The sequence below is a fragment of the Zalophus californianus genome, chromosome 2 (genome assembly GCF_009762305.2).
Source record: "Zalophus californianus isolate mZalCal1 chromosome 2, mZalCal1.pri.v2, whole genome shotgun sequence".
Classification (NCBI taxonomy): Eukaryota; Metazoa; Chordata; class Mammalia; order Carnivora; family Otariidae; genus Zalophus; species Zalophus californianus.
Genome location: NC_045596.1, coordinates 73,602,183 through 73,614,944, shown reverse-complemented (window position 1 = coordinate 73,614,944; position 12,762 = coordinate 73,602,183). Strand labels below are relative to the sequence as shown.

At 32.5% G+C, this 12,762-nt stretch overlaps 1 protein-coding gene across 4 annotated transcripts in view; it reads right to left on the bottom strand.

Annotated features, from left to right (window-relative positions):
* The window catches only part of CCSER1 (coiled-coil serine rich protein 1), a 734,167-nt gene that overhangs the window by 480,011 nt on the left and 241,394 nt on the right, over positions 1-12,762 (bottom strand). For all 4 annotated transcript variants that reach the window (XM_027600507.1, XM_027600509.1, XM_027600508.1 and 1 more), the window contains exon 4: positions 9,297-9,390. In XM_027600507.1, the coding sequence (XP_027456308.1) occupies positions 9,297-9,390 (94 nt within the window). The remainder of the gene's footprint in view (positions 1-9,296; positions 9,391-12,762) is intronic.

The window sequence follows — 12,762 nt, the reverse complement described above, 5'->3', positions numbered from 1 at the left end:
GTTGGTTGGACGACTGCCTTCGGCTCAGGTCATGGTCCTGGAGTCCCGGGATCGAGTCCCGCATCAGGCTCCCTGCTCAGCGGGGAGTCTGCTTCTCCCTCTGACCCTCTTCCCTCTCGCGCTATCTCTCATTCTCTCTCTCTCAAATAAATAAATAAAATCTTTAAAAAAATGAATTGCATAACTTAAATGTGTGAATTGTATGGTATGTGAACTATATCTCAATTTTTTTTATTTTCAAAAAGAAGTGATCAACTACAATGGGAAAGAAATTTAAAAAATCTCCAATCAAATTAAATATTTTTGGGGAATGTTCAAAATAAGGAAAAGAAAAAGAGAGCCAGTTTTAAGCAAAAGCTTTTGTGTACTTGTGTTCTTTTTAAAACTGTATATGAATTAATTTTATTAGTCAAAAGAATCAAAATTATTAACACCGGGGCACATGGATGGCTCAGTCAGTTAAGCATCTGCCTTCAGCTCAGGTCATGATCCCAGGGATCTGGGAACGAGCCCTGCATCAGACTTCCTGCTCAGCCAGGAGGCTGCTTCTAACTCTCCCTCTGCCACTCCCCCTGCTTGTGCTCTCTCTCGCTTGCTCTCTCTCTCTCTCTCTCTCTCAAATAAATAAAATCTTTAAAAAAATTAGTAACACAGAGCCTTCAGAGTCAGAAAAAATTGGGGTCCAGATGAGACATCTACCTGCCTGTAGTACTTTATCACTCAAAACTTCAATTTTCTCAAATGTGGAAGAATTATTTATCTCATTGAATTGGCACACAGACTCAATAAATGTTATTTATTATTCTTTTATTAATTTATTTGATACTATAATTGTATAAGTTTGGAAATACTTGCGAAATTAATTGCATGTGTTGCGGCATTCTGCACTTAAAATTTGAGAAATACCTTACTTGAAAATATGGTTGAGATCTACCACTAATAGAGACTGGAAAAAATCACCAAAATCAGAAAGATTGGGTTCCTATTAATCTTCAGGAACATCACATTTTATCATGTGTATTGTAAAAAACAGTATTAGTTATAGTTACTAAAAAATATTATATGCCAGACATGATAGACATTCTACTACACTTTAATTTACTATTCCTCATAACAAACTTATGAGGTAGATACTTTTATTGCCCCATTTTCAGATGAAAAAAGGAAAACTGAGATTAAATAATTTGCTCAGGTTTATACAGCTTGGTTGGTAGCTGAGATTTGTCTAACTCCAGAGTCCAGATTTGTAGCTACTATGTTATACTTCCAAAATTAAGTGTCACATATTTCTCAGCTTTATATAATCACACTGAGGATAGCTTACACATATTTTTTCTGACCCAGACATATCAAAGCTTGTAAAAACTTATAGTTAATTTTTATAATTTTCCCTGTGTGAATGTTGTTGCAATTTGTACATTACCATTCATATTAGCAAAGCCACTAGGGTTTCATCTCAGCTCTGCTGTGCTATTATCCATTAAAAATTAATAACAAAAATTACCTCCTTAATTAATAGGCACAGGAGGAGTTCCTAACTCACTGCAGAATTTTATATTGCTTGTTCATCAAACTCAAAATTATTTATCAACTACCTAATTAATTCCTGATTGATATCATTGGGCTATTACTTCTCCATTTGCATCTGGACATATACCAAGAGATATTGCCCTAGGTGTTTTTATATAAAATGTCCAAAATAACTAACAAAAACAACATAAAATTTCTTCACCCAATCATCCAAATGACCACTGTATTGTTTTTATCAAACAGTAGTAAATAAGAAAAATATATTTTCAATTGAGTAACTCATTTGCAAATTATAAAGACCAAATTTATACAATACAAAGTAACAACCTGGTTTTCTCTCTGAACATTAATGATTTGGGTTAATAAGTTTTAAAATATTTAACATTGGAAATTTATTATTTCTCCTACAATTACTATTTGAGATATATTATGGTATTTGAGACACTTGACTAATATCTGGGAAAAAATGTTTCCATGCATTTAAATGCATTGGTTTTAACACAAAGAAATGTACCACCTGTTATAAGCAAAGTGCCTTAATTAATTTTTGAATAATTAGTACTAACAAAACATCACTTATTTTTTCTAAAAAATTATTTATTTGTTTTAGAAAGAGAGAGAGGGCACGTGTGCACGAGCAGTGAGGGAGGAGGAGAGGGAGAGGGAAAGAGAATCTTCAGCAGACTCCCTGCTAAGTGTGGAGCCTGAAGCAGGGCTCAATCTCAAGACCCTGAGATCATGACCTGAGCCGAAATCAAGAGTCCAATGCTTAACTTACTGAGCCACCCAGGCGCCCCTAACAAAACATCACTTAAAATGATACACAGAGTTTACATTATAAAAATTAAAATCAGAAAGCATATTTTAAAACAATATATAATTATGACGAAGCATTAAGAAATTAAGGACTATAAAAAAATACCAATGATTGGACAAACTATGATGAAGAATTTAAGATGTCAAGAGAAGTAACCAACTTGTACTGGGCTCCTATTTTATTCTAGGCAACTGTGAAAGGCACTTTGCATATAAATGTCTCCTACATAGATAGGATGATATTTTGAAATAGTTTTATTGTCATTTTACAAACGAAAAACATTGCTTAAAAAAAATTGGGCCATTTGCCCAAGGTCACTGTAGTACAGCTGGAATGTTAACTTGGATATGTCTATCTCCAAAGTGCCTACTCCCTTTTGATATTAATTTGTCATTTCTTTAATTAGAATGGATCTTATGATGTAATTTCCTCTCAGAGAGTTATTGTGAGAGTTAACTTGAGAGAGCTTAGAAAAACAGCATAGCTCATCACAGGCTATAGCTTTCCTTTCCATCAACTTGGATTTCCACTACTGCTTGGTAAAACTGATGCACAACGAACTCCTAGTAGCCAAGAAAAGAATTGGAAAAATGGCATTTTAATGAATATGTTCCAACCAGGTAACACCAAAATGCGTTTTAGCTTTATTTAATTAATTATGATGCTTCAATGTCAAATTAGTTAGGTGCATGTTTCACATCATTATTTGAAGATAATACTGCCAACAGTCTAAATAGAAGAGTGCCCTTATTCTAGCTCACCATGGAAAAGAATAGCTAAAGATTAGACGTTCTGAAAAAAAAACTCAAATTCTTATTCTTATTTCTTTATCGAACACTATGCACTGTCCAATATTTAACTGGCATTATGATTTATCTTATTTAGTCACATAAGCATAACATTTTGCAAACAGTTCATTTTGGAGGACTCATCAAGAAATAACATTGCTCAACATTAGATATTCTATTGGGCTTTATGGCAATTACCTTAAAGTAAGGTGAGGAAAATGATTGACAGCATCTACATCAACTGTTTTCAATGCTAAAATTACCGAGGAATGTTAATATGTACAAGGAACTGAATTTATTTTTGGATTAAGCAAGATCCTCATAAAATTCCTAGCTTTTGCTATACTGATGTCACCATTTAGAACTGTTTCTCCTGAATTGGTAGCATGATGCCACCAGCTTGTACTAAAAGGAGTTGCTGAAGAAATTGTTTCTTGGTATCAATGATTTATATCTTATATAAAGACATGTGAGCAAAATATATTTCAGTTCTTAGTGACAAAAATTCACTATTTAATAAAATGCATTGACTGGCTGACTGAATGATTGATGGAATATATTTTTAATCATGCAACTGGTTGTGTTTCCTTCTTCACATATGTTAGGAAAGCATTCCAAGTAACACTTCTATTCACTATAACGATACTATATACGTTTTGTGTGCCAACCTCACTTGTAGTTTCATCTTATTTTTCATATCTTCTTTTATCATTATTCTATTTCCCTCAAATGATTATTACTTTGCAAGATGCTTAAATGAATAGAAAAAAAATCCTCCAAACATGTAAAACCACATAAAGAAAAATAAGGAAAAATATATTGCTGGTATTTTTCTTCTGACAGACTGTACAGTTCATAACATGTATTTCACTGTAAGGAAAACATTTTTTTAAGATTTTTATTTATTTGAGAGAGAGAGAGCGAGCACAATCCGGGGGGGGGGGGGGCGGGGCAAAGGGAGAGGGAGAAGCAGACTCCCTGCTGAGCAGGGAGCTTGACGCGACGCAGGGCTCGATCCCAGAACCCTGGGATCATGACCTGAGCTAAAGGCAAAAGCTTAACTGATTGAGCCACCCAGCCACCCCTGTAAGGAGAATTTTAAGCTCCTTTATTTGAGTCTTAGAGATATTAAATGCTAGTAAATTTTGTTGGTACTTTGTTTTTTCCCCCAAAATACTATTGAGGTATATCTAAAGAACATCACTGCTAAAATCTTGCATGATTCAATTTGTGGCAAAAACACCATACATGAATAAGAGAGTAAAGAGAAATATAAAAAGTGAGAAGGGTCACAAATATATTTTTTAATTTATCAAGGTATAAAAGATAGCATCTCCTATTTTTTTAATCAAAATTGTGTTTGGTCATGTATGCATTATAAGTGATTTATTAAGTAAAAAGCAATAAATACAATATTTTACCACAGGGGAAATGAATGTCTTGCATTAAACAAATTGATAATCCGGTATTTGAAACACAATGCATATTAATTATTTATTGAAAATATTATCCAGAAAAGTCATTTAAGCATTTATTCAAGAAAAATATGATTAAAGACATCTGGAAGTCTTATCCATAGGATTTTTAATCTAAAAGCTTAGCTTTTATATTAGAATTTGCAAAGATAAAATTAGTTAATGCCAAGCTCAAAAGTAAATTATTCAGAATAGTTGCTTTTATTTTTTGTCCCCAAGGCAAGTCTCCTTTTGAGAACTCACTTTGAATTCATATACCTTTCCCTCACTGAAATTGTCCTTTCTTACTTTCATTAATAATAATAATATCCACTTACTGTACCATAAAACAGATATTCATTTGTACTATATTATTTGTACTACCTCTCCCTTTAGAAAAGGAATGTGTTAATTTAGGACTCCATAGATACATTTACATATTAAAAGGATTTGTGGAACTGTACTCAAATTGTCCACTGCACTGGTCAAAAACAAACTTTAAAACCTAACTGTAAATGTACAATTCCCCTTTAAGATGAAAATACAGATAGCAAAGAATTTTAAAAAAGCATATTAAAAGATTTCCAAAATTGTTATGACCACAATAATCAACAGCTATCTCTGCCAAGGTAGGTATGGTCATAAGTGCAAAATTTTTAACAACATGATGAAATACCTAGATACACATCCAATTGTGCAAGTAGGTGGACATTTCTATGACAAACACCTTGAGCCACACAACTCGAATTGTTTTTTTTTTCTGCTTTGTTTGTGCTATTCTGATATTTTAATTGCCTAGTTGATATACTTTAGCTCATATCCCTTATACTGCAAGTAGTACATAACTAACAATGATGCATATTATATGAATATTAACTATGTACACTTACTATGCATTCTATGTCCATTAGCATGTCTCTTCATATGTTAAATGACTCAAAATGAGCAATGTCCAATGTATACATGTTGAAGGAAATGTGAGGAAATTTTTTTTAATTTCATAGTTTCAAACACTGTATATAGTAAAATAGATCTCCTAATTAAAGGTCTTTGATTTTTCTATAGAAAAAAATAGAATGATTGAACTTTACTAATTTTTGTTTTATTTTTAATCCATTTTTATTCACTACATACATGGCCAAAGATTTCTAGCTATGTTTTAAATAAAAGCACATTAACAGAGAACAATTGAGCATCTTCTATATGCAAATGACTATGATAAAAAGGACAGGAGAAATTCTACACTTTCTATACATGGTTATTTCTTCAATCTCTGCAAATTTAACCATTAATAATTATATGTTAAACTGAATAAAATTTATAAACATCACACATGACAATTACTAGATATATATGACTAAATATTTTCAAAACAAAAATATTTCTCTGGGCTTTTATAAAAATCACCTTGGCCATTATATTAAGCCTTACTGTAAAATGCTATAAATCTTTGCCTTAATAAGACTCTAGAACCAAAAATTAAAATGTTTTGCCCTAACAAACTTTTTTTGACCCCTCAAATGATTTTTAGTAATGTAAGTAATAGAATTTAATGGTATCATTACTTTAGTTTTCAGACTTTTGAAAATCACTTCTATTTAAATCATTTTAAAATGGTTAGCATTAATGAGCTTTTTATCAATATCAATTATCAATAATGAGCTTCTTATATTTTGAGAAGACCTTTAATTATGTTGCTTAATAAAAATATAAATTGCATAAAACCTATTCAACCAGAAATTCTTCTTTCTGAGCTAATGTCCATAAACAGATAGTTGTGACTTTTTTCAAACCCTATAATGTGTCATCCAAAGTGAAATAGGTTTTCAAAAGACATTTTATTAGGTAACATTAAACAAACCCAAGTCACTCTAAGGAATATTTCATTTATCAGAATTGTACTTCAGGCAAAGTGAGATCATTTACCTCATGAAAAATTTGGTTAACTCAGTTGATTCAAGAGGTATTCCAGTTTTGGCTTCAACCAAACTACCTATATCCTGAAGTAGACTCAGGAGATTTACAGTTTTTAGTATATCATCTTTTTCCTTACTCTAAACTAATGAAGTACATAGCACCCATTACTTTATAAAAAATGAAATTAAAGTTTAAAAATGCTTGGTTTTGTTCCCAAGCAAATAAATTGAGCTAGGTCTAAATTTATATCTTTAAGTCACCCTTTGCTCTTCATCATGATTGCCTACCAAACATAACTGAGATTGCTACATTATAATTCTTTAAATTATTACCTGGTTTTATTTTTTATTGTGAATATCTTTAAAAATGCAAAAACCAGAAAATATTACAATTAATGAACGAACCTTTCACCCCAAACACCTAGTGCTCAGCTTTGAAAATTTTCAACAACTTTTCAATTTTGTTCATCCATTCCCTCTTCCATATTTGTTGGTAAAGTAAACCTCATATATTATATTGCTTCAACCACAAGCCTCTCTCTAAAGTTTTCTTTAAAAAAAAAAACATTCAATACCCAACAAAATAAATAATTCTGTAATAATTTAGTCATTTCTCAAATTTCTGTGACTGACCCAGAAATATATTTTATACTGTTTTAATTTTTTCAGTAAGTGTGCCAACAAAGATGTCACACTGCATTTGCCTCTTTTAATCTATAATACCCCTCCCCTCTTTATCATGTCAATTACTTGTTTAAGGAACCAGACTGTTATCCTGTAAAACTCCTCACATTCTTATTTGGTTGCTGGATTCCCTCTCTCCTCATCCCAGTATTTCCTGTAAAATCACAATTTAATCAAGAGAATTGAATAAATTTAAGTACTTGTAAGTAGGAGTGGTGGTGCTGTGTACTTCTCTGGGCATTGCATTAAGAGGGAAAAAATGTTTAGTTGTTACAATTTTAGTGATGTCAGTGATTAGTGGATTTACATATTGCCAGTCTAAACCAAAATTGCAAAGTTCTCCATCAACAACACACCCTATACAAAGCAGCTATACAAAATAATGTATGCCTCCAGTATTTAGGATTAAATTTCTAGACGTTGGATATTTCAATCTAAAGGTAAATGCATGTATAGCTTTGCTAAATATTGACAATTTCCCTCCAAAAGGGTGTACATTCTCACTATATGTAATTCTTCTAAGATAAATACACATGAATGATAAAATTGTATAATGTATCTCTATAAAGGTGAGAAAAAAATCTGCATTTTTAAAACACTATCTGTCAAATCAACTGCAGCAAGAATGTTTTAAAAAATGATTGTCCTAAATTTGTATTCAACCAGAAAAAACTTTCAAGTAGCTTCTTTGGATATTAGCCTACAATATAGAGTAGTAAAATATAAACATTGTAAAATGTAAAATATAAACATGGCCTTCTTTCACAATTTTTAATGTGACATTATCTATAACATAAAAATACTGCATGAACAAAAAATCATTATAAAATATTGGAACTGGACATAACCTTAGAGATTATGTCTAATTCTTAAAAGTTAAAAATATGGATGCTAAAATCCAACAGGTTGATTTTCTCAAATATACGCAGTAAGACCAAGATTTTTTTTTAAGATTTTATTTATTTATTTGACAGTGAGAGAGGGAACACAAGCTGGGGGGGGGGGAGTGTGAGAGGGAGAAGCAGGCTTCCCGCTGAACAGGGAGTCCAATGGAGGGCTCTATCCCAGGACCCTGGGATCATGACCTGAGCCAAAGGCAGACACTTAATGACTGGGCCACCCGGGCGCCCCAAGACCAAGATTTTAAAGCTCCAGTTTAGTATTTTTTGAGAGAAAGAAGGAAATGGAGAGAAAGAGAGTGATGGGGGGGAGAGGCAGAGGGAGAAGGAGAGAGAATCTTAAGCAGGCTCCACACCCAGCATGGAGCCCGATGTGAGGCTTGACCCCACGACCCTGAGATCATGACCAGAGCCAAAATCAAGAGTTGGACACTTAACCAACTGAGACACCCAGGCACCTTCATATTATTTCTACTTTAATTTGAAAATGACTATTAAAGATGTACATATAAGAAAAAAAAAGTAAGCAACAGTTTGTCTTTGTACCCAAATATCTAAATATGAATAAATAATTAATCCCTATAACCTACTTTAACAGGAGTAATTTTGGTATTTGATGATATGACAATGTATCCTTTAATATAAATTTAAACTATTACAAATATAATGGGCTCCCTTCTTCATTCATTCAACAAGAATTTACTTATCTTATACTATAAGTATGTGTTTATGTGTTCACGAGTATGTGTTTGTGGTTGTTATTGGCAATTATTAATTTTGAGGTCAACCTTATTGCATTAACATTAACCTATGCGGCTATTATTGAAGCAGTTAAGATTTTTAAGAGTATACCTTGATATACAAAACCTCCACTTGGTTATATAAAATAAATGAAAAATGGCATTGTAATGGTTTTTTTCTTCTTTCAAAAAGAGAAATATTAACTTTTCCACTATGTGTTAAATTACAATTTCCTTCTTTGAAATGCCTTTATAGGTTAATTTTTCCCTATTTTATAGTTGTCTTCCAACTGGATTTATATTTCCATATTAGATTTTAAGATCACCAGAATCATGTGTCAATGGTACCTAGCTACAAACTGGAGATGGAAAAGACTGAATGCATCCTAAACAATATAAAGTTTATCAATGAAAGCTAAATGATTAGGATCAGAGTTGTATGATGTCGTGCATTTATTTAACACTTGCCCGAAGGATGAAGATTCTGTTCCTCCAAAAACTCTAGATCAAGCATTAGATCATCTTCATCCAGTTCACAAGATCCCAAATTATTCAAAACATCCTAAAGGAAAAGCAAAATCAATAGTTAGAGACCAAACCACTGAGAAATTGAGGAAATATCTACATACAGATGCCATGAAGCAAAAAAAGAACTCAAAATTAGAAATGAAAAGTTTTAGCTGAATCCCAGAAATTATTTGACCATCCCATGGGCTTTAACATTATCTGTCCAATAAAATATTACAAGAATTATTATAAAAATCTTAACTTCCACTAAAACTGCTAAAGAGGATATAAAGGTTTTTTCAAGTTTATAGAAGTCTGTGAACTGAAACCTTATTTTTTTATATTTATCTTTCAAATCTGACAACTTTCTTCTGACACATTTAATGAATTCTCAAACAAATTTTGTATACAGTGCCAACTGTGAGATATTAAGCGAATATCCAGTTAAACATTTCCCAATGTTTAAGATTAGGAAGGATGAACAGAAGAAATAAGCATCAATTAGATTAAAAATTAATTATTGACTTTCATAAACATCAGAGCTAGATTACATTTTTCCCTTCCCTTCCCTCCCCTTCCCTCCCTTCCCTCCCCTCCCCTCCCCTTCCCTTCCTTCTTTCAGAGAGCAAATAGCAAAATAAACCAGAAGGGTATATTGAGAAATCGAGGGGAAACAGTGATGTGCAGAGGTAGGAATTCTTGAAGGAGGAATAAGGTCCTAATTTGTGTATTTGTGTATATAGATAGGGTGGTAACTATATTAAGAAAAAGCAATAATTTAACATTTAGAGACTAGATTGAAATAACAAAAGTACATTTTTGTACATGATGCTACATGTACATGATGCTGCATGTAGTAAATGACACTGTATCTTAGACCACTTACCCTATTGATGTGAATGTTACCATAATTATTTATGTTTACAGAACTAAATATTCATTTTAAAAAGCCCAGTGATATTGTCAATTGGAAACTGAACACCTTAGTTCTAGGAATTGAAAGTAAGGACACTGTGGGGGAAAAAAAAAGAAAGGACACTGTGACTTTTAAATAAATTATTCTCACTGTAAAAAAAATAGAATTAAACATTACTAAACTTTAAAATCATGTGGTAGCTGTGAATAGAACACAATAGTTTCAAAGGTAAAAAATATCCCCAAGTCTAAGGGATTCTTTCTACTAATGAAAGTTACAAATAGTCATTATCTCATTGTATTATATTACATTGAATTAATTACAAGGTAACTAGTAATTTAAACTATAAAAAAAATCAACTGTTTACTGGCAGTTTTATGATACACTGTGGCAGGAATAGCCTAAGTTGCATATTTACATAGCATCAAAAGATGTTATAAAATATAGGCAACAAAAGATAAACTGCCATCCTCGAAAATGCAAAATAGAATATTAAAGCAAGAAAAGAAGCATAATTCAAGTTGAATGTGGAAAAGAAAGAGTTTAGAAAAGGGAGGTTTGGTAAAGTCACTATTATTAGTGTCTATTAAGTGCTATCCAAATGAGAAAATCTTAACCTGGAAGTCAAGAATACTTCGTTAAAAAAAAATGTTTTATAGTGAAAATGTACTATTTTATCCAGCTTCAAATTAGTCTAAGTAATTTTAGTCTTATATTTAGAATTTCATTGGCCAATATTATATTCTTGTTTTCATCCAAAATTCGTATGTTGAAGTCCTAACTCCCAGTACCTTAGAATGCGATGTGTCTGGAAAGAAGTCCCTTAAGGAAGAAATTATATTTAAATAAAGTTGCATGAGTGGGTCCCAATCCAATACTAATGTTCTTCTAAGAAGAGGATACTAGGACACCAGCAACATGGACAGGGGGGTAATGATGTGAGAACACAGCAAGCAGGCAGCCATTTGCAAGCCACAGAGAGAGGATTCAGGAGAAATCAAATCTGCCTACACTGTGATCTTGGACTTCCAGCTTCTGGAACTATAAGAAAATAAATTTCTATTGTTTAAGCCACCTACTCTGTGGTATTTTGTTATGCTAGCCCCAGCAAACTAATACACTCAACAACATTTAGAAAGCAATGAAGGTTGGAACAAAGGAAGAAAGGAAATAAATGAGTACCAGGAAGATGACTATCATCTTTTTTTGTCATGCCCAGTAAGGACATCTTTTTCATTGTAGGATTCTATGGTTTTCCCTCTTCTATTTGAAACCACCCTGCCCAACCCACCTTACTATGCTATCAGAAGAAGGTACCAGGTTCTTACATGAGCCAAACCCCCTGTCTTTGGTATATGATCCAAGATGGGCATCTTAACCAAATTTGCTGATCACAACCCTTCTGCACAAATGAGACAAGTTTCTGTTTGGTGATAGATATTACAAGATGTAAAATGACATCGTCACTGAGGCCTTGGATTTCATCATATAGTTAAGACCAGTCTAAGTCTACCTGAAAAATAAAATGTCATAGTAGCAGGACTTCTGGTTCCTGGTTCTAACAATTCCAGAGGTCCAAAGGCATTCATGATCTTTTCAAGGTTGAATTTTGAATTTTTACATTAATACATCCAAAAAAGCTTGAAAAAATAAATTCAAAAAAATATTTATTTTTTTAACAAGGAAATATTTAAAAACCCTGCCACTGATACTCCTACATTTAATTTAAGAAAGTAACACCAAGAAACTAAACAAATTAAATTTGGAAAACTTACTGCACTGTTTCCATTTTATTCTCATTTTGCAGGTGACCCTTGACATTTGGATTAGGATGGGTCCATTGACCACCAATCTAGATGAATTGTTCTTAAATCTACTAATTCTAATTGTTTTGTTATCTTGCTTAAAAAGCACTTTCCTGTTAGTGTAGTGGGGTCTTTGAATCTGGTAAAACCTCATAGTAAAAGGGGAGAAAATGCAGCAACAAAGAAAATCAATATGAACTCATAAACCTAAAAATAGTATCTTTTCCAGATCTCTCCTTAAAAGAGACCAGTAGCAGTAACAGTACTTTTGGCCTCAGCCAGAACGTAAGGGCAATCCAGATACTACCTGCCCAATATCCACCAACAAAAAAGAACCAGAGCTCCTTGGGGAAAGGGGAAAAAAAGCAAGAAAACAAACAATGTTTCTGTGTCATCCTTCTGTTGCCAGAAAACAAGTTTCATCTTAAAAAAAAAAAAAAGTCAGAGGCAGTTTTGAAAAGCTAAGGAAGCCTAAATGGCTTTTCCCTGGCTAATCTCTGATATATGAACACGAAAAAGAAAAATTATGGCTAGATTAAACAGCTTGAGTCTGCTGAAGGCTAAGAGTTCATAGTACTCAAATAGAAATGTTGACGTGAAGGATATGAAGAGGCGCTCATACTGGGTGTCATTCGTAAGTGATGAATCACTAAATTCTACTAGTGAAACCAGTATTACCATATGTTAACTAACGAATTTAAATAAA